Source organism: Syngnathus floridae, chromosome 7, assembly GCF_059516105.1.
Source record: "Syngnathus floridae isolate MCC-2025c chromosome 7, RoL_Sflo_1.0, whole genome shotgun sequence".
NCBI lineage: Eukaryota > Metazoa > Chordata > Actinopteri > Syngnathiformes > Syngnathidae > Syngnathus > Syngnathus floridae.
In genome coordinates, this window is record NC_142419.1 from 13,407,784 (window position 1) to 13,434,134 (window position 26,351).

At 39.3% G+C, this 26,351-nt stretch overlaps 1 protein-coding gene across 5 annotated transcripts in view; it reads right to left on the reverse strand.

Annotated features, from left to right (window-relative positions):
* grik4 (glutamate receptor, ionotropic, kainate 4) overlaps positions 1-26,351 on the reverse strand; it is a 167,745-nt gene that overhangs the window by 97,564 nt on the left and 43,830 nt on the right. For 3 of the 5 annotated variants that reach the window (XR_015859428.1, XM_088380772.1, XM_088380769.1), the window contains exon 4: positions 2,014-2,147. Coding sequence is in view for 4 of the 5 variants with exons in the window: in XM_088380772.1 (XP_088236898.1) it covers positions 2,014-2,095 (82 nt within the window). In the remaining variant the exon portion in view is untranslated. Of the gene's footprint in view, positions 1-2,013; positions 2,148-20,782; positions 20,894-26,351 lie in introns of all 5 variants that reach the window. The other 2 variants (XM_088380771.1, XM_088380770.1) reach the window with 2 other exon arrangements.

Here is a 26,351-nt window from a genome sequence, read left to right on the forward strand (position 1 = left end):
CTTCCTTTTTGTCATTTTCCCAGTGCCTCTCATGGTTGTGACACAGTGGCAGTTAATCAAAAGTCTGCAGTATGAACAACTACGGTGCTCATCTATTTAATTTCCAAAACAAATGTCAATTTCACATGTGTCGTGCCAAAAGCACAGCTGAGATGTATTGGACTTGAGGCTGGCAAGTTCTCGTGGGGAATGTGTGGCATGGTCGAAATGCTGGTTTTGGCCCTTTTGCATTCAGTGCATGCCAGACAGCGACATGCCAAGCAGGAAGGAAGGCAGGCGGGACTCAGGGGGCTGTCATGTTAAATACCATGTCCTGGAGCGCAAATGGCAGAGATTTGAGCTTGTGTTAGTTTGAATGTGTTTATATACCTTTACATTGTTTGCACAATCAGGTTTTGCACTTGCACACACTCGCTGTGTGTATGACATGTGATGGATTTGGGTGGAGGAGGCTGTAAACACAGGGGGCCATCGGCGGATATATTTGGAACAATGGTAAGGAGGAAGACTAATATGATTGTGATTTTGCTGGTGCGTATAACGACATTAACAAGCTCTGCTGTTTGGGTTGTCATGACAAATGAGCAAAAAAACATGTTCTCTTAAAAACAAGATGATGGCAGGAGGGAAAACTCCAAAGAAATAATAAAAAAGGAAAGAAATAAAAGACATGTTGACATTTCTCGGTGGTGACACTTAGTCTGATCAATGTCTGGAGCACTAGAAAGAAAAATGGCCTGTCGTGCCAACTATGAGCCAAAAAAGATAATGATCTACTGTATATTCACATTTCCTCAATAATTTTAACTTTTCCCTTAGTTGAACTTCATATTTCCATAATTACTGCATGAGGTTTCTCGAGAAAATATGCCTCCGATTTTCTAAAAGAGCCTAAAGCAACCCATTTTCAGGGGTGGGAAGAGCGAAAAATTATTTTTAAAAGATACTTAAAAACCTCCAATTGAAACCACACTCTTACTGCTCCCAGTCAAGAAACAGTCACATGTTTCATGTATGGGTTGAGTTAATGTTCCAACAGACTTGTAATATCCACATGGGGATCGTTAGGAAGGTTTTTACATTATTAATGTACTCCCCTCTAACCTGAAAACAACTCTGCTATGGCAGCAGAAAATGAATCGATGGGAACATTCAAATTCAGTTGGTGGTTCAGGTGCGTGGAGGATAAAATTGACCGATCATTATTTTTTTCTGATATTTATTTTTTCTTATAATTGCTGCATTGCTCTATGTGGTGCCTTTTAGGAGAAAGTGTGTAGTCTTTTTCAGCAATGTGACACACGCACACTCATGGCGCAACAACGAGGCACTCTATTTTGTTTTTCCCACTCCTTACAAAAATCCTAGCTATGCATTGTGTTCCATCAAGTTCAATCATTAAAGAGTTTTCTTTGAATCTGATCTTTTGAACTTTTGCCACTGCTCAGGACTGTTTGGGGCGGTCATTTTTCCCTTAAAAATCGTACCGTGGGAAACCGTCAAAAACCACGGCACAGCGTGAAACCCCGGCCATCCATAAGAAATAGAACAAACAAAAAGCATCAATAACAAATATGCAGAGGAACAGGATTGTTAGGGACTAACAATGCTTACGACAATGATGCCTCTTGAGGCCAAAGTTGTTTGAGAAAATTGGACCGTAGTTTGGTCTTAAAAAACTGTTCAGGGAAAAGTAGAAGAACATTTTCCTTAACTGAAAAACATCTTGTTTAAATCAAATCAGAGCCCAAACAATATCAATCAGCCTACAAATACTCACCACCTGCTTATTCATGCTGACTAAGCATTGTCCGAATCTAGTCGATCGTTAATACCGATAACTCTTTCCTCCCATTTGGCCAATATAAGGATAGTACCAGAATAATGGTTATTTTTCTAGAATACTAAATCACCCAAGGAAGGTAAACCAAGCGAACTGAATGTGTGCAAAAAGTAAATGCTAAGGTAACTACTAACGGATTACAGTATCCATGAATCCAAAAAACGACGTACCTATTCTGAAGGAGAGCGGGCCACCAGAGGTGCTTGTCACCCACATGGCTAAGAAGAGCAGAAGCGCCCAGGCTGTGAGCATCTTCTATAACTCCTCATGGGTCCTGCCCCGGGGGTGCCCCTGTCACAGCCACCTGGAACACACAAAATATAGCAAAGTCAGATATCGCAGGTATATGTTGAGGAGATGCTTGATGACGTTTCAATTAACTTGCTGGAAGCTAAGCATCTGGTAAACTCAATTCCAAAGTGCTGTGTGGCGCAAACCATTTCCAAATGTGTTTGTTGTCTCTGTGTCGGTCTTCTTGCATGGTGGGAAGCTATTAGAGAGAGTCTAAAACAGATGCCAGCTCCACCTGGGATCTGCAGCACTACATTTTACTTTATTTCAAATGGTTGATTGGTTTGTTCAAGTAGGCGGAAAACTCAAATTGTTAGCATTGAGCAAGCATACCGCAAGTATTTTTTAAATCCATGATTCTCAATATAATGCAAACGTCTCACATTTTAGCTTGTAAATTCAACGCAAATAAACCCAAAAACTTTAAAGATCAAAGTTGGGAGAATGAAAAATAAAAATTCAAAGCAGCATTTTTGCTTGCAAATTCAACGCAAAAAAAATAATTTAACTTTAAAGATCAAAGTTGTGAGAATAAAAAATACAAATTCAAAACAGTAGTTGCAAAGCTGAACAGTGTGAAATGCGATGGCAGTCAGTGAAACTAATGAGGCACATTTTGGAAGGCAAGGACATCGAGTCCCTTGTTATCGGATTCATTTATGTCAGCAACAATAAATGGGGGCTTATTTATACACGCTGTAACAATGCGCAGACAAGTTCTGATATGTGAAACAACGCTCGTCAATAGGAAAACGTTGTTTGGTTGCTTTATGAAAACGTAACCATAAAAGTTTCCCTTGTGTTTGAAAGCTTATGAAGGTCATGACGAGCATCATTGCAATTTCAGCATAAGTGTTGCTTCATCAGGATATTAATGTTGAAAATGATCGCATCCACTATGGATTATTATTTTTAAAAAAAAAGGAAAAAAATATACATAATTGAAAACAACTAAATGATTCATTTTGGACATGTTCCAAATTATTGTTCCACATTAACCAAGACACAAACCTCAAGAGATATTTAATTTCATGCTCAATTTATAAGACATAGGGAATCAATCTACTATATTACGAAACTGATTTCGTGTCATTCGATTTATTGCATCCGCAATGTTGATTACACACTATGTAATGCAATCTTGCAATGCATCATGGTCAATTACAAGACATGCACTCAACAAGAATGAATCAAAGCAATAATTGCAACAATCAATTTGTGAATAATGTACTGCAAGTACAAAAGTATTGGAACACCAGAATCTGACCATTTTTCACAATTTCAGTTTCATGACGATGATCTGTTGCCAACTTGGTTAAAAACAAAAAACAGCAGCATCGGCCAAGGTTGAGATTTCTTATTCAGTTCACTTTTATCAGGATACTAAAGCAGCGCTATCTTCTTCAAAGCACAAATAAAGAGATGTTTTCATCTACTTTCTTCGTACATGGTCCGCAACAAAGCAAGTCATCTCAAAGACGTCTCGGAAAGTCAGCGAGGTGCCGGTGACAGCTTGATAGAGTAATGCTAATCAAATAGGACAAACAAAGAAGCGTGTCAGTGTGATCAGGAAAATGCACAGGAGGAAAGTGTCTCACCTGTGAAGATGGCAGACACTTCAGTCAAAAACAGGAACAAAAGGACTCAGTGTTTTCATCATTGTTTGGACCAGCAGGGAAATGTCAGGAACAAAAGGTTAAGCGGAACTTTTTTTTGACAACACATGAAACCATTAACCTAAGCGTTCTGCTTTGTAGGACCACTACCAAACTTTTCAAACAGCACTAAAATCAAATCTGAAAGGTTATTTGATTTGGAATTTGATCAAACTTTATAGAAGACAAAACAACTGCCAAGCAAGACTGAAAACATATTGCCAGACTTTCTATCATTTGTTCAGCCATGGAAAATTGGAAGTACCTCAAGACTGACATTAAGATGGACAGATCCAAGATGACTACATCAACTTTTAAGAACAATATTGTAATTGACATGAAAGACAAATCACCATGAGTGGTTCAACCTCCAGTTCAAGCTACCTTACAGATGTCAACAAAAGACGACATGGACAGATCTGATGAAATCCATGTTCTTATATAGACACCATACCCCGATTAGTCACGGACTGTGTCACTCACTTAAGACAAACATCTCTCTCGAATCGAGACTTTCCAATTAGGAAACGGGAAAACAGGCAGTAACCAGCGTAATTATCTCTATTCACAGATGCTATTGTTCACAGACGGACATTAAAGAGTTAATTGCCGAGCCCATTTGAAGGCCTTTGGTTAAGAAAACAGCACCAGCTGTGTGAAAACAGTCTCGGATGAATCCAACTGTGGAGTTAGTGCTGCTGCGAACGGTAATGGAAATGAGACGATGTAGAGACGGCATCTACAAGGATGATTATCTTTCCAGTAGACTGACATGTAAGTTTTATCCACATGCTCTCATTAAACTCCTTGTTGTTTAAACTTTCAAACCTTACCTGGAGCATTGAGAGAAAAAAAATCAAAGACTCTGAATAAACACTCATTTTCAGACGCAGTGAAGCGAAAGTTTGGAAGAGTTCAAGAGTGGCAAGAAAAGATGATCTTGTTATTTAGTTCCTGTTGATACTCTTAGTAGCGTGAGAGGGCTGATGTGAATCACGAGAGTATGAGCAGCGTGATCGTATATCTCCTTCTTGAGTCGCCAATTTGTCAGGACAATATACGTCCAGTGGCAGTCGAATCCACTCCGAGTAGAATCTGGGTGATGAATGGAGTCGATGGTTAATCACAGAACACATCTTGCGCTATCGTCACGTGATGGATCGGCACAAAAAGTATCCGCTGCGTGTCCTGTGTGACGAAGGAAATATCACAAGCCGGGCTTCTAGGTGATGAAAAAATAAAGTTTAAGGATTTATGTTATGATTTAAGATTTGACAGTACATTACAGATTGAGTTCATCTCCAGTCATTTTGTGTGATAGCTAATGTTGAAATATACGATGTGCATCAATGACAGCGAGAAGTGATAAAACAACGGAAAGTTCCTGCATTACATTGCTGAGTAATTGCAAAAAAAAAAAAAAAAAGGCCCGAGGAGAACGTGATAGGACTGTGAACACATCCCAAAAATTCCTCAGACCTTTTGTTGGAAAATCTCTGCAAATAACAGCTGTAAAAAGGCTGCCCTGAAGATGTCAAGAAGGAAAGGCTCAAATCAAGGGTCTCTTCCAAAGGTAATTGAGAACCGGAAATTCCTTGCAGCTTATTTCATTATGCTCACAAGAGGATTTACCTTGCTTCATTCTTCATGGAAGCTGAATGTGGAGGAGGCATGTTGGACGCAAGCGACATGCACTCACGCCAGGAGTGCACGTTTAGTATGGCAGTGACATAATAGATGAGACTTCCTCGACTGAAATTTGCTGCAGAAAATAGCCGTAAGCTAAGCTTTTTTCTCCCACGGGAAAAGGAAATGAAAGAAACCTACACACAGCTCGTGTATAACCATGATGTCATCAATGGAAGTTAATATAAGATGCTTATGCGGGTTGAGTAATCATTGCGTTAAGACATTTATGTCGTGGGCCGCATCGTCGTCATAGTTTCCTTCGGAAGGGAAGACAATTTGTAATTTTTGTTTTGACATATAAAGCTGATGCACAATATGTCTTTGCGGGCCATAAAAAATGAAGTGGCGGGCCGAATCTGGCCCCCGGGCCTTTAGTTTGATCCCCAAGGCAATAAGCTTTGAGTGCTACTTATTGCAATGCATAACATTCATGACTCAACTCCCGCCTTGTCAAAATCTGGGTGATTGCTAGTTCTCAACAATAATAAATCACCTAAAGTGGGAAAGGTAAGAGTAAACAAGGTGTATAAAGAGGGAGAATAAAGGGTCACTTGGGAAAAGCAGGCATCAATGGTACTTAAGCTTCGCGAGAATATAAAGTCTTACTTTCCGATGCAGACTGGATTGTTTTGGAAACACCCCCGCAATTGCCGAGATTTTCTTTGCTCTGCCTTGGTATGAACAGGTAGAGACAGGCAATCATAGAGCACTGGCTTGGATTTCATTTTTGGTTTGATCCTGACCAGACTACTGATTAGGCAGCGGATTGAGAAACATTTTATCTTTGTTTCTGTTCCAAAAGCAAACTTGAGATAAAATCACTACGACTAGTTCTGCAGTGTCATTATTGTATTCTCAACAAAGTTGTAAAAACAATCCAAACGTTTCCAAGACACGTACAAACAGCTTCATTTGCACGAAACACACACACACACACACACATTGAGTGTTTCCGTAAGAGGCCCCAGCAGACAAAATACAATGAGAGGTCAGACTTAGCAATCAAGTGGCGAGGTTGTCTGCACTGTCTCAACGTGGCGGAATGAAGAGGATCTGACTGACAGGACAGAAAAATCTGACAGCTGCTTGACGTGCCCATCACAGCGACACTCCACACAATTCAAATATCACAACTGCCAATCAAACATCAAACGCAGAGCGATTCACTTGCAAAATGGGTTACTACATCTGGCAGTCTGATCCACATACACAGCACGAGGAAAAAAAAAAAAAAGTCATATTTATTATTGTTCCACTGGGAGTCTCTGGAGTGGCATCAAGCATGTATTGTGTAACTTGTGTTGAAGATTATGAATATGCAAGTAGTGTAAGGATTCACATTTGAGTTCGAGAGAATAAAATATTAGAATGTTTAAAATGTTGAGACAGGAGAGGAAACGATGAAGTCGGGTGAAGTGTTTGCGTATGGAAAACATCTGTCACTGTCCAATTCCCCAGAAGGACCCAATTGGGCGCCTACTGGATTGTGGCGGTATAAATGGTGAGGAAATTATGGACTGCAGAAATGAAGTCTGCTTAAGTGGAGTGATGTTATTGTTGATTCATCCATTTATTCAATCATCTATTGTTTAACCTAGAGCCTGTGGTTAAAGAAAGACAAAAAAAAAATAACAATTGTAGACTGCCAGTTCCAAATTATAGTTATTGAAAAACTGAAAAAAAACTATAATGGAAAACATTTTTTCATTAACTAAACAAAAATGCTTCTAACTAAAAAAACAACAAAATTGCTCTTTGTCAAAAATCCAAAATAAAATACTGACCATGATAAATCTCTACATACGATAACTTTTTGCTACTCGCACTGAAGACGAGCAGCGAGAGGTAGACAATTTCAGATTAAATCCGGCCATCAAAACCCTCTTTTGCCCGCCTCACACCACGTTCAGTCGGGCAGGACCAGAGGCAGTAACAAACTGTTAATCGATAGCCATTGTAGCAGCACAGGCCCGCTCTGCCCTCCCGTCCATATATTTTATCCAGTCCCTTCTTTCAACACATTCCACAATGTGCAATCAGGCAGAGTCAGAATAAGTTGAGGTAATGGCACATCAGGAAAATTGCCTCGAGATCCAACCGAGTTGTTATGAGATTACCTTTTGGAAAAGCCGTAGATAATTATTTATGTATGGAACTATATTTTCCCTTAAAATGCGTCTCGAAAATTGCATGCAATTTAAAACACCTCTCACATGCTAGGAAGTGCGACATACCGTATTTTCCGCACTATAAGGCGCACTTAAAAACCTCTAATTTTCTCAAAAGCCGACAGCCTTATAATCAGGTGCGCCTTATATATGGACCAATATTGAGCCACTACAGCAGGTGTGTCCAAAGTCCGGCCCGTGGGCCAAATGTCTTATATATGGACAAAGTTTTAAAATGGGCCATTCATTGAAGGTGCTCCTTATAATCCAGTGTGCCTTATATACGAACAAAGTTTTAAAATGGGCCATTCATTGAAGGTGCGCTTTATAATCCGGTGCGCCTTATAGTGCGGAAAATGCGGTAATACGTGCGAGACATCCAAGGTCCTAGCGAGCAACTCATTGAATAGCTTAGCTTTAAAACTGTATGAATTTTTCCTTCATATTAACTATTTGAATTGATATTTCCCATTCTGTGACTATTAAAGACTTATTCCATTTGATTCCTTTCAAATGGGAACTTTTCCTGCAAAGCTAACAATTGTGACTGATTGGTGAAATGTTCCGAGCATAGAAGGGGGGCCGGAGGGACTGGCTGTGTAGCCTCACGAGTGGCCTGTGGAGAGGCTGAAATCAGTGTTATTTCATGAAGAAGATGACAGCAGAAAGGACAAGAGGAAAAAGGCATGCTTGAATCAAAGAATGAATGGCTACCAAATAGTACACGCTCATCTGATCCGTCACCACTCGAGTGCGCGCCTCGACTCCATGGCTACGCTCGGTGTTGGTGATTGAGATAAGAGCGCAAAAGAACAAAACTGCTGCGTTTGACCTCAACTTGCACTGACAAAATGGTCAACGTGCTGATACTGTCACATTCAGTCTATAAAAATTCAGAACGCCAGGGGCAGGTATAGAAAATACCAAACAACAGACGAGTCTGAAAATCAGTTCGTCTGCAGATTCCGGCAATGACGCCTCTCGTTTGGCAGAAAGCGCTGGAGGGAAACAAAGTTCATTTCAGAATCAATGTGCCACTAAATTGTAACAGCTTGTCACTCTGCTTTAACAGCTGCATTGGTTAAGGAGCTAGCACACCAATTTAGGTGGGCGTTAGCTTCGTTAGTTATTCTTTTTCTGCACATAAATTGAATGCAAGTGCTTTGGAGATTTCAATTGTTGCAAGTTGTATTTTACCACCAATGGTTTAAAAAAAAAGTATCCCTTAATGCACACTTGGCTTTTTAACTGTAATGTCAATACTGCCAATACAAAACTATACATCAGCATTTCTCACAAAAGGAATTATTTGACAATGGCTAATTTAAAATTTAAAAAAAAATCTGCAAAACTAAATTTGTAGTTTAAAAAAAAAATGTTAATATCTGTTATGGAATGCCAAATCACTGCTTGTTATTTTTGACAAACGAGCTCTGGGACCTGCCTCGAGGCCCACAGTACTTTTCCCAGGCCCATCATACTGAAAATAAATTCAGTCGGCACCTGTTTTATCTTTTAACCCCTTTTAACATGCTATTAGAACTTCCAACAATATTCAAGAGTTGACATTTTGAATTAGGTCTGTTTTATGAAAGCTGTTTACTAATATTATTCCATCAAACACACGCCGGCTGATTCCGAAAATGCTGAATGTCAAGCAGTACGGGTCTAAGCAAAAAGCTCCCGGTAAAATAAATGTCAACGTGTTTTATTGACATGGCCTGTACTGTAAAGCAAATCGACTCGGTGCACTTCTGCCAGGTAAAACTATTTTATAATCACATACACAGTACTGAAGCACGCTTTTCTGTTACTATTTATTGTCAATAAAAAAACTATTAATGGATTAATGCAGATGCAAATGTTAAGGAGGAAGCTAAATTCCAATTATATTGCAGTCAAGAGAGTCCTTTCAAAGCTACTGCAAATGTACAGTCAACAAAATATACTCGGAAGAATGAAATAGTTGTTAACTGTGCCCAAAAAAAATCTACACAGTGCAGGATAGTTTATTGTAATACTAAAGAACATCGTACACAGTAGTCATCATCAACCGGGTTCTTATTTTATCTACTTTCAACTTCAAGTCCCGAGAAGACTCAGATCTCTTAGTGCTCCTCTAATGAGGTCCAATCCTGACGGTCATCTGATGCTTCAATTACGGGGATATCTACAGGACGGCCACTCGGGTTGTTTACTTTGCTGTGTTAGTTGGGGACACCATGCTCTTAGGCCAGACACTTTTCTGTGACTAGCAGGTCAAAATTGCAACCATAAATACAGTATTTTCTGGACTATAAGGCGCACCTAAAAACCTAAAATTTTCTCAAAAGCAGACAGTGTGCCTTATAGTCCGGTGCGCCTTATATATGGACCAAATTCCTAAATTTAAACTGGCCCGAAGCATTGTGTCATGAAATCAATCATAAGTGGCCTGCTGAAGACTATGAATCATGAATCAAAAAGACTATGGATCATTATTTTGTGATTATAAAGTAATTTGTTGCGTCTGAAGTTGAAATAAAAAAGACAAAATGGAGAATGATTTGATTTGGATTAAAAATCTGGCATGATGGTGCGCCTTATTGTGCGGTGCACATTATATAAGGACAAAGTTTTAAAATGGGCCATTCATTGAAGGTGCGCCTTGTAGTCCGGTGCGCTTTATAGTCCGGAAAATACAGTTTTTATTATTACTGCAGTATGAAATACGTCAGACGTTTACTGAAATTTGGAACTGGAATACAGCGTTTATTGGGACAAAAAGGGGAGGAACGAATGACGACAGTTCCATAAAATCTGTCTGGTAACTCTTGCGTTATAAAGACACGAAGCATGATGGCCATTGCTGCTTATGGGGTCAAGAGTGAGTGCATTGTAGATTAATTCAATAGGTTTAAACCATGAAACCGATGTGGGTCAAGTATCTTATATAATTAACTAAAGGCTGCTCTTCTTGGCACGTGTAGTGCAACTAATTACTCTGCTGCTGCTGAGACTGTCACGATGCGAAATTAAGACACTGGCAGAAAATTGCTGGTACAAGAACACAGCGGTCACTGAAACAATTCCAAACTGACAGAAGTATTAATTACAATGAAAATAAAAAAAAAATTAAAAAATCAACAAATGGAAATGAAATATTGCTTTTGAATTGTGATCCCACAAAAAACTAGTAGTAACCCTACGAAATAAGTTGACCTGTTAAACTGTATTGTGCTATTAGCATCACCTAATTGATGGCACCGATATATCGTTCTCTGAGTCTGTCAAAGATGTGACAGATGAAAGCCAGTAAAGCACAAAGTTCAATATAAAAAAAATATCTATTTTACAGTATATGTGCTAAATTGCATATTGACTCACTAACAGATTGTGCGCGCTGTTGGCAACAGGTGTAAAAGTGATGGAGATATTTCAAAAAGGTTTGTCGCCCTTCAGGTAGCTCAGATGATTTTCACCATAAAAAATTTAAGTAGAGAACCGCAAGCATAAGATGTTTAAAGTGATGGAAGAGGCAAACACACATATTGAGTTGCAGAAGAAAAGTCAACTCCAGTCGACTTTAGAGAAACCGGCGCAGCAACCGAGCCGATTGTACGATCCGTTCAGGCGAACATTAGTGACGCAACGTCCATTATGTGTCATCCCATTTTACGTGAGTCGTTTTACCTAAAAGCATCAAAGTGAACCAGCTCAGTTTACCACCAATCACTCAGCCTAATGAAAGATGAAAAGCAGACAGAGCAGTCAGGACCGTGTCCGCTCACAGTTCTCGAAGGTTTCTATGGTACCCAGCCATCATATTAAACAGCCATTCCGGTCATCAATCAAAGTGGCCGGGCTGGAAAACGATCACAGATTTAGTTTACCTCTGTGACTCCGCATAGTCGGAAAGAGAAATGGCTTGTACCTGCAGGGTGCAGGATAATGGAGGTTAGCGTTTGAGGCTGCAAATAAAGCACCATAGTATTGCTCCAAGACCGATACAACTTATTCCGGAATGGAAGGAATACATAAATTTTTTCGTACTAAGAAATAATATCTGGATTTAAACCAGACGTTCCTCTCCGTAGACATTCCATCTCTATCCTGGAGGACCCAAAGACGATCCCAGAGAGGTGTATAGGAAAAATCCTCAATGGATACCCAGGCTACCTCATCTGGCTCTTCTCAATGCTTTGTGTACCAAAGTACCAAAGTACACTGTCCGGTCACATCGCCATCAGTTTATAAAGTCTCTCCTTCCCTTGGGTTTGACGCACTGGCAGCTTGTCTGCTGCAGTCAGTCAAATAACACGTGGCAGTGACCCTCTGGTCACTTGAATCCACATTTGAAGAATGGATGAAGAATACGAAAATATGTTCAGTGGAAATGTCAGTTTGAAAAGTCACATATAGAGGTGAAAAAAAATGATCCAATTACATTTTGGGATTGAAGAATCCATTAACGTGATAAAATATTGAACATCTCAATGACATCAAACACTTAAATCTTGTTGAAAATATGCCCAGAAGACGAGCAGGGAAAAGGAACTCACCATTTTCTTCCATTTTTAGGTCCGGTAATTGTAATCTGTCAAGTGTTGTTCACTTTTGTCCAATACTGAGCACAAAGGTCAGGTCAGGTCAGGTTGGGCAATCATACTTCCACTTCCGCCCACTCATCATTTAGACATTGGATAATTTCCTGGATAGCTTAATTTGGTTAAGTTCACGTTCATCGACACATTTTCATCTACTTGAATAGTCAATTAACTGCTGCCAATGTAATCTTCCATTTTCACACTCATAATGCTCGCACATACAGAAAAAGAAGCAGAAAACAAAAAGTTAATGAATGCTTGGACTTTACTCCAGCGTGCATTCGGTTCCAGATAGGTTGCCAAGTTTATCCTGCGCAACACGGAGAATCATTTGTCTTTGCTTATACAACACACCCATAAGCATCGGTATTCAGTCTGCAAATGGAGCTTATTGGTTTTCTCATTAAAATAGTTGAAGTCTCACTAAAATGAACTTCCCATTTATTCTTAAATACAAAACCAGCAGTATACAAGTTGTAGCCTTCTATCTCCTAATTGAACCACCAAAAAGATTCATTTTCATGATTAATGAGCTATGTAAAGGTCTGCAGCAATAGATTCTCCAGGCATAATCTTGGCATGTATATGCAATGCATGCACTTGACTTCTCATCTAAGCCTCTGGTAATGCAACAACAATTTCTAATGATTCATTTCACGAGGCTGTGTGATCTATGGCGGCCATATTTTGTCACAGAAACAGGATTACTCTGTTTAATCACTGGTGAGCTTTTGTTTTAGTCAAGGTTGCTGGGCAGCAGCTGGTGTTAGCGGGGGGATGCCTTTAAAGAAAAATGGAAGAGAAATGAAGGGAATTAATGGGATGGGAGCAATTTTGTATTTTTTTGAGGAGAAAAAGCACACATTAGACACTGTTTGCCACAAAGGAGGGCATTCTGAAGGGCAGCAGATAATAACCTGTCATATATCTTTTAAGACTGTTCTATGAATGGTGGGCTGACCTTGACATGCCATGAGCATTTTTTATGAGTGAAAAAAATCAAATAAAATGTGGAACATATAGTAAAACAGAATCCACCTGTAGTTCATGTTTTATATTATACTATATAGTACGGAGACTGATTTTTGGTACATCGTACAGCTTGGTTGAAATGTGGCTTATTATAGTTCTGTATCACGGCACAGATGACACAGAAGGCGAGATGAGGTGAAGGTAAAACACAATGTGAAGGTAAATGTAGAGGGAAGGTACTGAAAAGACGACAGGAGGGATGAAGGGTAGCCGAGGGGGCGAACGTTTTTTCCCATTACACTCTGGGATGTGTGCATACATCAACTAATTTGCACACAGATAAAAAGATCGTGAGTGCGTGTGTATCTTGTCAGATGAAAAAAAAAAAAAACGTTGCCTGTGATCGTACATCTGAGGCAGTTCTTTCCCTGGACTACCTTTATCATGTGTTCATATGAAAGAGCCGATCTAATCGTGTCGCTTAGACAGACAACTCATTACAAGTGAATTTCTGAAGGTGTTTTGAAATAATGATCATTGACATGGCAGCAGGGAGACTGTGGCATCCCATTTCAGGTATGCATGGAAAGTAGTATGTTCAGAGGACACAGAATTGCTGTTCTTGATATACAATGAAGCCTCCAACTCAAAACTAGTCTCTTTAAAATTCTTTTTAAGTCAATATATTGTTTTTGAACATGTGGATTATGTCACAAAGTTTCATCAAATCAATCTGGGAAAGAGAAAATTAGAGTAAGAGTACCATTGATGGCGAATCTAAAAAGTGTAACGATAACCATAGAAGAGGAAATGGTTGTGTATTGCGACTGCCACCATCAAATGTATCTTTCAACATTACTTACACCAAAATTTCCATTCATCTTCCAAATGATAGTTTTGCAAAGCTAATCATCTGTCATCGGAAGCCATTGAATCGACTTTCCTTATTGAGCGATTGTGAGACTATGGGGCCGTAAGCCACGTAGAAAAAGTAATGTTAGCGCAAACCCTTTAGAAGGTCTTTTTTCATTAGACATCTCATCACAAGCAGTAATAGGTATGAAGTCATAAAAGTGTTGATGGGACCATCTAATAATTAACTGTAAAACATATTCCAGATGTCGATCAAATGCAAGACACTAAAAGGAAATGGGAAGCAACGGTGAGCGTCTGTACCAAAGAGAGTAGGTGACATTCAAAATTTGCATTAGCTTGATATTCATGAAGTGAGATTTAGATTTTAATAAAGAATTCCGGTACTCGTTCATTAGAGGACAACCAGACCATAATGGAGAAAGAAAAACACTCTTATAACTCTAATCCTCGACAACTGAGGTTCTCACGGAATGCTTTCTTTTTTTTTTATAAACATGCAGATGAAAATCATGCAATATCTTTCATTAAAATGTTAATGCGTCATATTCTCTCTGACTCTTGAGAATTAAATTGAGTCCAGTCCAAAGTTATAAAAGTAATGTTTTTTTTCCAATGACGTCTTCGCATATTTTAAAGCCACCAAACGCGACTGAAGCGGACCGTTGAGGAAAAACAAGACAGTTGGTGACGCAATTGAGCACCACACATCTACCGTCATGCTCCAACTGCACAACTGCAACCCTTAATCTGGTTTTGAGGCTCTACACAATATATTCCAGTATTTTCTGAACCATAAAAACATGGTGTGATTTTCAAGGAAGAAGCCAATTGCCTAAATGAGAGGAAAACAACAGTAAAGTAGACTGTAGACATTTTGAGAGGCTCTCGCAAGCCCTGTTCACTGGCTACAGAGACTCCACACACTTCGCTTTCTAGTCACATGTATACATGAAAACATAATGCAAATATAGAGAATAAAATTTGCGTTTTGCGAAGCTAAAAACATTTTCATTGTTTCATCCATGACACCAGCGATTCGAAGTTTGAACGCCAGCAAAAGCAGACGGTTGCTCCGCTCATAAAATCTAGCTGCCAAACGATGCACATTTGTCATTAGCTTGTTGATCCTTCTGATCTTATTGACAACAATTGCAGATTTGGGTACGTCTGTATCCCATCACGTTTAATCACCTAAATCCAAATGCTATTTTTACATTCTGTATTGACTCCATGTGATTACCATTACGGAAGCTAATGTGTATGCAAGGGTTGCCGTCCATGCTAAAGGCCAGGGTAACTGGGATTAGCTTTAATTTCCATTCATCAAAGAATAACCACCCTTTAAATTAAGTCAGGGTGGTGATAATGCCAGGCAGGATCAAGCAAGGTAATCCTGTAAGACAGGAGAGACTTGTTATACTGCTTCCAATTAGCAGTCCTTTAGTTTTTTGGGTACAAAATAGTAAGTTTTCAAGTTACTTCCCAGACTAAAAAGAAAACTTTCTTTAAGTATAGTAGTACCTTGAATAATGAGGCTCCCAATTTACTAGCCATTCTCATGCAAGTGTACTTGAAATAGGTAAATGAATTGAAAAGAAAATCGGACAGTCCTTTAGTTGTTAGGATAAAAAAATCCAGATCAGCATTCCAAGGAAAATCTCATCTGTTCTTTTAAGACGGAGGAACAATAGTGTATATGATATCTGCTTGTACTATCAAGCAGCCAATGTAGAGATATGCACATCACAAACACATTTCCTTAAAGAGATTACAACATCCTGCAGCTCACCTCTGCCCAGCAGACTCTTATTCAATTTAAAAACATTTTTTTTTACAAGAGAAATAAAATGCTCCATCAAACAGTACCTCGGCGTGTCACTCGCAATGTGGTGTTTAATTCCCACTCTGTCAGATTGTAGACAGAAATGTATTGGGTTTGTTGTATGCAATTAAATGTCAATGACAAAATGTTTTTTCCCTGATGAAAATGTTATGACATTATTTTTGATTACACGTGCATTCAAATAATTACAGTTAGGGAAAGGAAGCAATCGGAATCCAAAGTTGTTGCTAGGCAACTGCTCTTGTCAACTCTTAAACTTGCACATACTGTGAATAGGTGCAGGTGTGTAATAAAATGAGGTCATATGGAAATAAAATTAAAATGTAGTAAATGTGTAAACATAAATCTAGTAATTACTTGAAGAGGCTACAAAATTGACTAGGGAAAAAAAAAAAAATCAACTTTTGTATGTACAGACCTTATGATCTGTGGTTCCATGAATTAAAAGCTCAAGTTTATTATTATTATTATAATTATTATTATTATATCTTGATGTAATTGACACGCGTGGAAACAGGAGCTTAATATAACAATTGGACTAAATTTAGTCCACTGTTCATCAGTTTGTATAATTTGGTATAGACATTCAACATGTTGCTATCTTTGTAATTTATGCAATTACGCCCACATTTAATAAACATTTAATACTGTATGTTGTGACACATGAACACAAGCTTGTCAAGGATACACACAAAACCGAGGATAATAAATCGAAAGATGGAGCAAGAAAAATATTCAATTTGACATTTTTGGCAGCGTCTGTTAGTTTAATAATGCAATGGGTTGGAAGGAGATGTCAAGGCAGGAAGAGTCGTTTAAGCAGTCAGTCTTAATTCTCATATTTCTCATGGTCAAACACAAACGCACACAAACGCAATCATGAATGTTTTCATTCAGTTGAGAAGAATATATAAAATCCCGAACTCAGTTCTAATTGAATTTATGTTTTTCTATGGCTTTAGTCAACCATGCAAGATTTAAAACACAATTGACAATAAGACACAGAATATAGGTGCTTGTTCTCGTCTATTTACAGATCAATGCATTGCGTTTACTGAGCAGCAACAATACAAACAATGGCAAAGCTCTTGGGGGAAAAAAAATAAATAATACATACTTCTCCATAAATGTCTACAATGCAACAAATCACCATTTACACACCCCACGTCTGAAAATGACAAAGTACAAAACACGTCAGCTAATCTGAGTGGCTGTCAATTACTTTGATTTGTGTGCAAGCATTGAAGTGGCGGTTGTCATTAAAGATATGTCAAACTGTGACATAATACAATGTCTGGCCCAAGGGCCTGATTAACGAGACCTCCACTCAACAGTCATGCTTGCAAGTGCTGTGCAATTGTCACTTTGAAAATGACAAATGGAAATGTGAGTTGACTGATGAGGTTTGATGAAAAATTAAGGGGATTGCTCAAGTTGGCAGCAAGCATTACTGTCTGCACCAAAATACACGCCAACGCATGTCACACTAAATTACAAATGCCAACCAACACTCAATGAAAACAAGACTGACCAAAGGCAGAGGAATTCATTCTTGACGCTAAATGTACTTAGGGTACGAAAATGATTGGATTCTTCTCTGCTCTTCTGCATATTGTGAAGTCATAATGTGATGTTAGCGTGCTAGGTAGCATGGTTATTTAAGCTACTGTAGACACGCTAAATAGGTGGTTGTAATCCTTCATTTCAAGACAATTGTATACCGTATTTTCCGCACGATAAGGCTCACTTAAAAACCTCCAATTTTCTCAAAAGCCGACAGTGCGCCTTATAATCTGGTGCGCCTTATATATGGACCAATATGGATTTGTGGATGAGGTCTAATTTATTAAAGTAAGCTTTACGTGTTTATTTTGTGTGTTGTGTGATATTAACGTTTGAGCAACCTTGAGTTATTGATATATTATTATTGTTTTCACTATTTCGAGTGTTACTATATTGTGATTGCATTAACGTTTGAGCAACGTTGCGTTATTTATTCTATGCACCTTATAATCCGGTGCGCTTTATATATGAACAGAGTTTTAAAATGGGCCATTCATTGAAGGTGCGCCTTATAATCCGGTGCGCCTTATCGTGCGGAAAATACGGTAAATTCAATTAAATGTATTTATTAGAAAAGACAAGTTAATCAACGCCATTGACATACCAGATGCAGAGATATAAACAATCCAGATTGTAGCTATAGGCTAATTTCCATCTGTTGTTCCTCGTCAGATATTCCCGAGTTCCAAATATAAAACACGGTAAAACAAAATTCATGGCAAAAATATATTGAATTGATGAAAGCGACAACAATAAAACAGGGCTGCCAGATGGCTATGCCTGTACTCCGAGTATGCATTTCCGTCCTGGTCCCAAATTTGTACCCAGGGTGACTGCCAACCCCCACTTTATGCCCCTGATAGACATCCCATTGATCCATGTATTTTCACTACCAATTATCCTGCTCAGGGTCATGGATAGCTGGACTCCATCCCAGTAGCATTAGGGCGAAAACCAGAGTACACCTTGAACTGATGACCTGTCAATTACAGGACTGACACAGAGACAACCATCACATTCACACCTACGCGCAAATTAGAGTCTATGTCCAAGCGAGAATAAATGTTTTGGGCATGTGGGAGGAAGCTCTTGTAAGACATGAAACAGAAGGGGAGAAAATTGGGCAAGAAGGTGGGACTATCCTTTCCCACCAATTTGACTTTTTATAGATTCAACAGCAGAGGAGAGATTTAGTCCCTGATGTCAGCGTCTGTGCTAACTGTTCATCCAGAGACGAGGCTTTCCTCCAAGAGATAATTAGATGCATGATGTCAAATGTATGCCCTACGTATGATTTCAGCATTTTAGTTCATACAAATTCCTTTTTATTAATTCCTTGCTGTCAATCTGACCGGCAAGTACCGTATTTTCCGGACTATAAGGCGCACCTTCAATGAATGGCCCATTTTAAAATGTTGTCCATATATAAGGCGCACCCGACTATAAGGCGCACCATTAATGCAATCACAATATAATAACTTGAAATAGTGAAAACAATAACAATATATAAATAATGTTGATATCACACAACACATTTGACCCGCGGGCTGGAATTTGTTCCATATATAAGGCGCACTGGACTATAAGGCGCACTGTCGGCTTTTGAGACAATTTTAGGTTTTCTGGCGGGCCTTATAGTCCGGAAAATACAGTAACCGCTATCAGGCTAACATCTAACAATTAACAACCGCAACTAGGACTACGTACTTCCTGTTGATGTCGATGAATCATGGGGAATGAAGTCCTACTAGCTAATTAGATCGAAGCTTTAAGCTTTAAATTGTTCCAACGGAAGACAATTATGGAATAAACTCTTTAAATTGCTGTGCTACACAAAAATTATACGTCTTTAGCGACCCTTTAATTAAAACCGCGCCTATTAATACGGTGTGCTTAATTGTCCGTAAAATATGATAACCATCATTAAAGACAAATTGAGACAAACCGAAATACGTGCACAATGACGGTCTGCCTTTTTATAGAACCACTATTTTCAAATCAAAGAAAGCTCTATTCCCTTTTTAAACAAATGCGTACTTGTTGTAAAAGCTGCTTTTCCATTTTGTCTTTTTTGCACATAGAGTTTGGCTGCAGGCTGATCTTTTCTAACTGTTAAATGCCGTGCCAGTAGCGGCTGCCTTTTTATGGTGAAGACTGTGGAGCTCGGGGAGAACAGGAGCAATATAGAAACAATCAATGGGAAGCCAAAGGAGCGAGAGCATTTAGCTGCTTTTTGTGTTTGCGCACATTATTGTACATGTGCGCTACTCGCCTAAGCCCACCGGTGGCCTCATGCCCTGGCTTTGATGTGTCCCTTCCGTGGAGATTTCAGGCAAACAGGCCGTAGCGTGGAAGCGAATGCGAGGCTGGTTAAGCCGAGCTGAGCCCAGTTGAGCTGTGTGGGAGCCACCTACACACTGCACTTTCCTTTGCTTCTTCCAGTTTCAGCACCTCACTTCGGCTTCTGACTCCGCCCCTCCCAGCAGTTGTGTCACTCTTTGCTTTGCTATGAAGTCCAAAAGCAAGAGAATTTATTTTTGGTCGTATTTCCTAGGATTAAGATCCCAGGCCCATCTCAAAGGTCCCTGATTTATATCCATTTCAACCAACCTCTGATCTAATTCAGGGTCTGTGTTAGATGAATGTCTCTTTTGGTGCAAACAGCCAATAATTGCAAAATAATCCTCTCCAACACCCAAGGCCAAACACCGTTTGGAATCTCTTCAGCGGTTACAAACTGGATAACCTTCAGACTGTTTTGTTTTGGCCAGCTGCAAATTCCCAATATATGACCATTAAAATTCCTCCATTGATTTTAAAAGTTTGCTTCGAACCATACAAGGCTGAGATTTATCGATCGCGTGGCCCAAAAATTTGTCATGACCTTGCTTGAGATTTCCGAGCCATTTTATAGTTGCTGGATATAGTTTTTGGTGACACACCTTATTTATGACATCTCACCGACAGCAAAGTCTGTTTTAGTAATTTATCTCGAAAAATCAAAGAGGACGGTTAAACCTAGTGAGGTACTACTGTGATTGAAAAGGAGAGGGAGAAGGTGAACGCTTGCTGTGCTCCACATTTTAATTGAGAACAAGTTAAGCTGCTGATTTAATCTGCCGGCTGTCTGTGGCGAGCAGTAACTACGTGTAAAAAGCCTGTTTCTCCACCTTTACTATTATTCTGTTTCTTGAAAGATAGCTTTTACAACCGAGGTTTTATGTCTCCGTGTGAGTATCCTGGTGTGTCTTGTGTGCACATATAATTTCCCGGTTTCTCTGCAGGTCTGAACTTACTTTGACTACCAGAGTCTTTTTCCACCAGAGGTACCGTAGCGTAGCATCGCAGTGGAGGAGGCGTCGGGGGAAATCACAGCGACCGCAGCCCCTTTGTTAGACATTGCTGTGCTGCGAGAAAAAAAAAACTGAGTAGCTTCAGATAAGGCTATTGTATTTTTGTTTGACGAACAAAGTCACTTCTTTCGGAGTATGTGCAATAGCTACTCTTCCGCTCGCTCTGGGACTTTGGATGTGGTGGCACAAAGACGACGAGGAGCGAGCGAGTTGGCACAGAATGCAATGGAACCTTTAAAGTCAAACATGGTCGGTTCTGCGCAGCGAGATGGGGAACAACAATCCCGACTCAGATGAAATATTAGCAGTCTAAACTGTCCCCATCATGAAACCTGTGTTCTGGCAGATCACAAGTTTAACCGATCTGATATTAAACAAACACAAAGAACCACTAATATTCACTGACCAATGAGGAGTGCTAAAAATGTATTGCTAATTTACAAAATTAATGATTCTGCTGCACCATCAGCTTATGTGGCCTTGAGTGATTTATTGCGCTGTCATCATCAATACCTACTTTTGTCAATTAGAATCCAATTCATCATGATGAGTGGAGCCAGCTCTTTGAAAGCAAAAAAATCCTTGGCAATGTTTTGATCACAGCGCTCGTCACAATTATCAGCAATTTTGACACAATTGTGAGCTCTGCCAAGCTCTGCCGGTGAGCCTTGCTAATGAGATGTCATTATGCGAGCCAAATGGCCAGTAAAAAACCACGGACGCTCGCTCGCTGGAATTAAAACAAAACATTGGAGGGTGATCGAAGATGTGCAGCGGCGGGATTAAGACTGACATACATTTATGTAATATATTTGCTTAATTGTCAAGGTTGGAAAGGAAAAGGGAACCAATTTGCTCCGGCTGAGTCAGAATAAAAAGCAACAGAATGCTTCCTTATTTACTCCTCCGTGAATGTCTTGTCATCTCCTTTTAAAATAAATGTCGCTGTGATTGGCTTCTGAATATTTTGAACCAGAAGGATTGCCATCTAAGGGAAAAGATATTTTGAAATTGGAGACCATCTCAGAAGCCTCATGAAGCAGATTCGGCTTGATACATTCCAGTTTCTTAAGTCGGTTTGCTCCCTCGAGGCCGCACTTTTAACTGGTTGCAGGACAGAGCCACCCGTGTCAAACACCGTGTGTGCATCATAGACTACACTGATTATAGCAGACAGTCTTCCTGGATTTCCCAGGAGACCGTGCAGCATAAAGAGGTGAACACGGCATGCCCCCCCCGTGATACCGCCGCCATCTGCTAGGCCACCATTGATTTCTACAGTTGAAAACATGTGGACATTCCAAATACCTGCATTCCATTCTTGACTCTGTGAATGTCTTGTTGTTTCCTCCTAATGAGAATAACATACTTTATAATATATCTTCAAAGCTAAATATCCATTAATTGGTATTGTAACATCACCAGATGCTAATCGTTGGCTCATCTCGTATATTAGCATTAAGTAGTAGACTGTACCGTACTTTCCGGACTATAAGGCGCACCTAAAAACCTAAAATTTTCTCAAAAGCCGACAGTGCCCCTTATAGTCCAGTGCGTCTTATATACTATGTACCAAATTCCTAAATTTAAACTGGCCCAAAGCATTGTGTCATGAAATTAATCATAAGTGGCCCGCTTAAGACTATGAATCATGAATCAAAAAGACTATGGATCATTATTTTGTGATTAGAAAGTAATTTGTAGCGTCTGAAGTTGATTTGATTGATTTGATTGGATTAAAAATCTGACATGATGCATTAATGGTGCGCCTTATAGTCCGGTGCGCATTATATAAGGACAAAGTTTTAAAATAGGCCATTCATTGAAGGTGCGCCTTATAGTCTGGTGCACCTTCTGGTCCGGAAAATACGATAATTGTGTTTCGTTGAAATTTAATAAAGAGTGTAAACAGCTTGACTTTTGGAAGAACTGTTCACTATAGCTGCAAGATTACTACATTTTGTGAAGTCAGATATGTTGAATTTAACAATCCCAAACATTTACTCACAAAAATTAGCTTGACTTGGCTCTTATTTTGAAAATCCTGTCACTCGTATCTGTAGCACCACTGTTTATTGCAGCCCCATTCATGAGAGGATTTTGATTTTAGAAAATGTGAGCGTTGATTTTAGTTGTGTCATCTTGAAATCACTGGTGTATGGCTTCCAAGCTAGAATCTCAAGGGTGAATGACTGATGGCTGATCTGAGGGAGATCTGCTGATCTGCTGTGTGAGAAAAAAAAAAAATCTCAATGCATCTAACTGAAGTTGTGCTTCAAAAAGCCATGTTTCCACATTACGTGGGAGGTTTATTTTATTTTTTTTGCACATGTCCTGGCTGGTTTTCTAGAGTGTCTCATCTGAAGTAACAAAATCTGGTCGAGCGAGAAAAAGAGTGCTTGATGTAGCTGCCTACCATTGCTTGCTTTACATTATTCATGAAAACAAAAAGAAACCTTCAAGTTGACAAAGTGGGATACCGTGGGTCCATAGTCACACAATTTGACCATTCGGAGTGGCTGGAATATCAGAATTTAAAGTGCTGAAAAATAAACATTCCAATAAAAAGGATTAGAAAATTTGCATCCTAAAAGTCATGTTTTGTGAACATCAAATTTGTGGGTTCTCTTAGCCAATTTGTACAAACTAAATCTATGTCTATTCAAGTGAAATATATATATATAGCATTTAATCACAAAAGTCTCAAAAGATTTCAATATAATTACTTTTTATTGAGCTGTGCATAAACAGCATCTGACTGAGAAAAATGTTATAGTATTTATTAACAATGGATTTAAGGACTCGGCGTGCTTGAGTGTCTATTTTGGAACGGCAAATATGAAAAAGATTTATTTTTTGACTTTTTAAGAGTACAAATCTTGACATGCACGCATTATTTCCTGGCAAAGGGAGGTTAATGGCAACCAAAGACCACTCGAAATCTACATTGTCATGTTGCTTGCTCAGGGAAACAAACAAGCTGGATAGGACGTTAAATCTTTGTTTCATAACTTTACATTCCCTTCAACGGACCGGAACATTAGCATGTCAAAGTATTTGATATAGTAAATTAGCCTTTTATCTGCGCTCTCCCTCTGGCTTTTGTGTTATAAAGCAGCAAGTTCATTCAGTTTCAATGGATGGATGGCATTTTGCCCGAGTCAACACTTCCAAAGTGTGGCATTTAAACATTCAGCACCCCGAGAGGAACCCTCTCGTTATCATCAGCGACAACAGCGCTACTTTCGAGTATGTTGTAAAATATAGTACACCCGCACCGCCTGTTCATTTAAATATTTTTACGATATATCTCCTGAGCATCTATTGCACAGGTGGCAAACTTAAGGCTCGAGGGCCACATGTGTTCCCCTCGCATCATTTTCTGTGGCCTGCAAAAGCAAATCATGGGCGCCGCTATTTACAATCTTCATTTGTGATAAATAGATAGATATTGCCTTTTTTGATTAACAAACTCCAATTAATGAAAAAATATCCCATTGATGGGCTTGTATCTAAAAAAACTTGTAAGTCAAGTCACCCAAATCTGATGTTCAGGCAATGTTAAGTTTTGTAAAAAAGTAAAGTCCATCTTGTCACTTTTCATGCTACCATCTCCTATCCAAAGCATTATCACGGACAGACTTTGGCATCCAACCCCAATGTGTGCTCCCACTTTGTGTTCCAGCTAATATTGTTTCTGAGGATTGGAGCCAAACAGATCTCACACGTTGAGTGCATCCATTAAAATGCTGCAGTGTACTCCAGCTAACATCAGCAGACAGAGGGCACTGGCAAAAACTACCTTACTTCATAAAGTCCGTGAGTGGACCATAAATAACAGAACAGACACTTTTTCAAACCGCCTTTATATAGCGACACAATACGCACGCTTCCTTTGGGTCTGGCTTTTTGTCGGGCAGAATGAAAATACATTTGGATTATCGGTTTAGATAAGATATAGCAATTTCAAGCAATGACTTCATTCAGACACCCAAGGTTTAATGAAGCTTCATTTTTGAATACAACTGAAACATATTTATTTAAAATCGTACTAATGATTGTGCCACTTCATTTAATTTGTTTTATTTTGCTTTAGCTAACGTGAAAGCACTCTTAAACTAAGCACACGGCTGCTCCTGCCAGAGTAAGACTTGTCGTCCACCATTCCGAGCTGACTAATGTGCCCATTTGCTGTGTGTTCCAGCATTGATCGAGATGCAAACGAAGCATACCTCATACATAATTTGGTAGTACAGCTATTACAAGGCCAAGGATTATTGCACAGTTTATGTTCCGTAACTGGTAGTTTTGGCTCACCTTGCAAAATGAATATGCAGAAGTGGAACTATCAGAATATATTAGTATACAGAGAGTTGGTCGGTGCGTTTGTGCATGAGGCTTAAATTAAAATTCATACCTCATTCACAAGATCTGTCTCTGGGGGTTACCGTGACTGCAACGTTTAGAAAAGCTCACCCAGGTACTGCACTGTCGATTTTTGAGAAAATTGGAGGTTTTTAGGTGCGCCTTATAGTACGGAAAATACAGTACTGCAAATCCAAACTTTAAGGGGTAAAGCAAGTTTATTCAAATATTTATTTTGCGACACCAGCCCTGGAACTTCTCTGATATATCTTCTATATTGTACTGGCAAATCTTGCATATGCCTGATAGAATACTAGCCAGCTTCCAAGGAAATGGATTTTAGTGACCTGAGATCTGGCATTCAGCAAAGATTTTCAGTGCAATATAACATTTGGAGCTCAAGGTGCCATTCATTATTGTGTGGATGAGAGCAAAAGCTTTTACTGCATCTTAATGAAAGTTTTTGGGAAGAGTCTATAAATAGCCTTAGAAGCTGAAAACACTGCAGTGGGGCGGTGCAAAGGTTAATGTATCGGAGAGATCTCTGTTGCCTTTCCTCAATCAAGAAACTTGGGAGCTCAAGGACGCCAAGCTGTTTGGTACATCTCAGACTAAAAGGAGTTTTTGGAAAAAAATGACATGCAGTTCGGCTGAATGTAAATTGTGCCTTGTGGCACATTGTGGACACTTCAATTCACAAAGAAACTATGCCTTGATTTTATATAATGGCTGAACCTGATTTAGGCCTCCAGTCCCAGTTTTTAGATTCAAACGATGATGTCACAAAGCGGAAAAAGCCGGATAATTAAAACACACCAAGCTGTCTTTGGAGAACACATGAGACAAGCTATAACATCCCTTCCCAGAGTTAAGCCTTGGACTCAGAGCGGGGGCTTCTGGACTCACACGAGAGCAGGTCCAGCATGCAAAATGAGAACGGAAGCCATGAGAACAAAAGTTGCTTAGCATAGCTTAGCATAAGATTTTAGACATTACGCATGCCATGTAAACAGTATTCCATATTCAGTTATGGAGCTCATGAGGAGCAACTTGAGTAATGATGCGGGGCTCAATCATCCCACTAATCATTCCTATTTTTTTCCCCTCACTCATGACTCCTTGCTTTGACCCATTCAAATATTTTAAT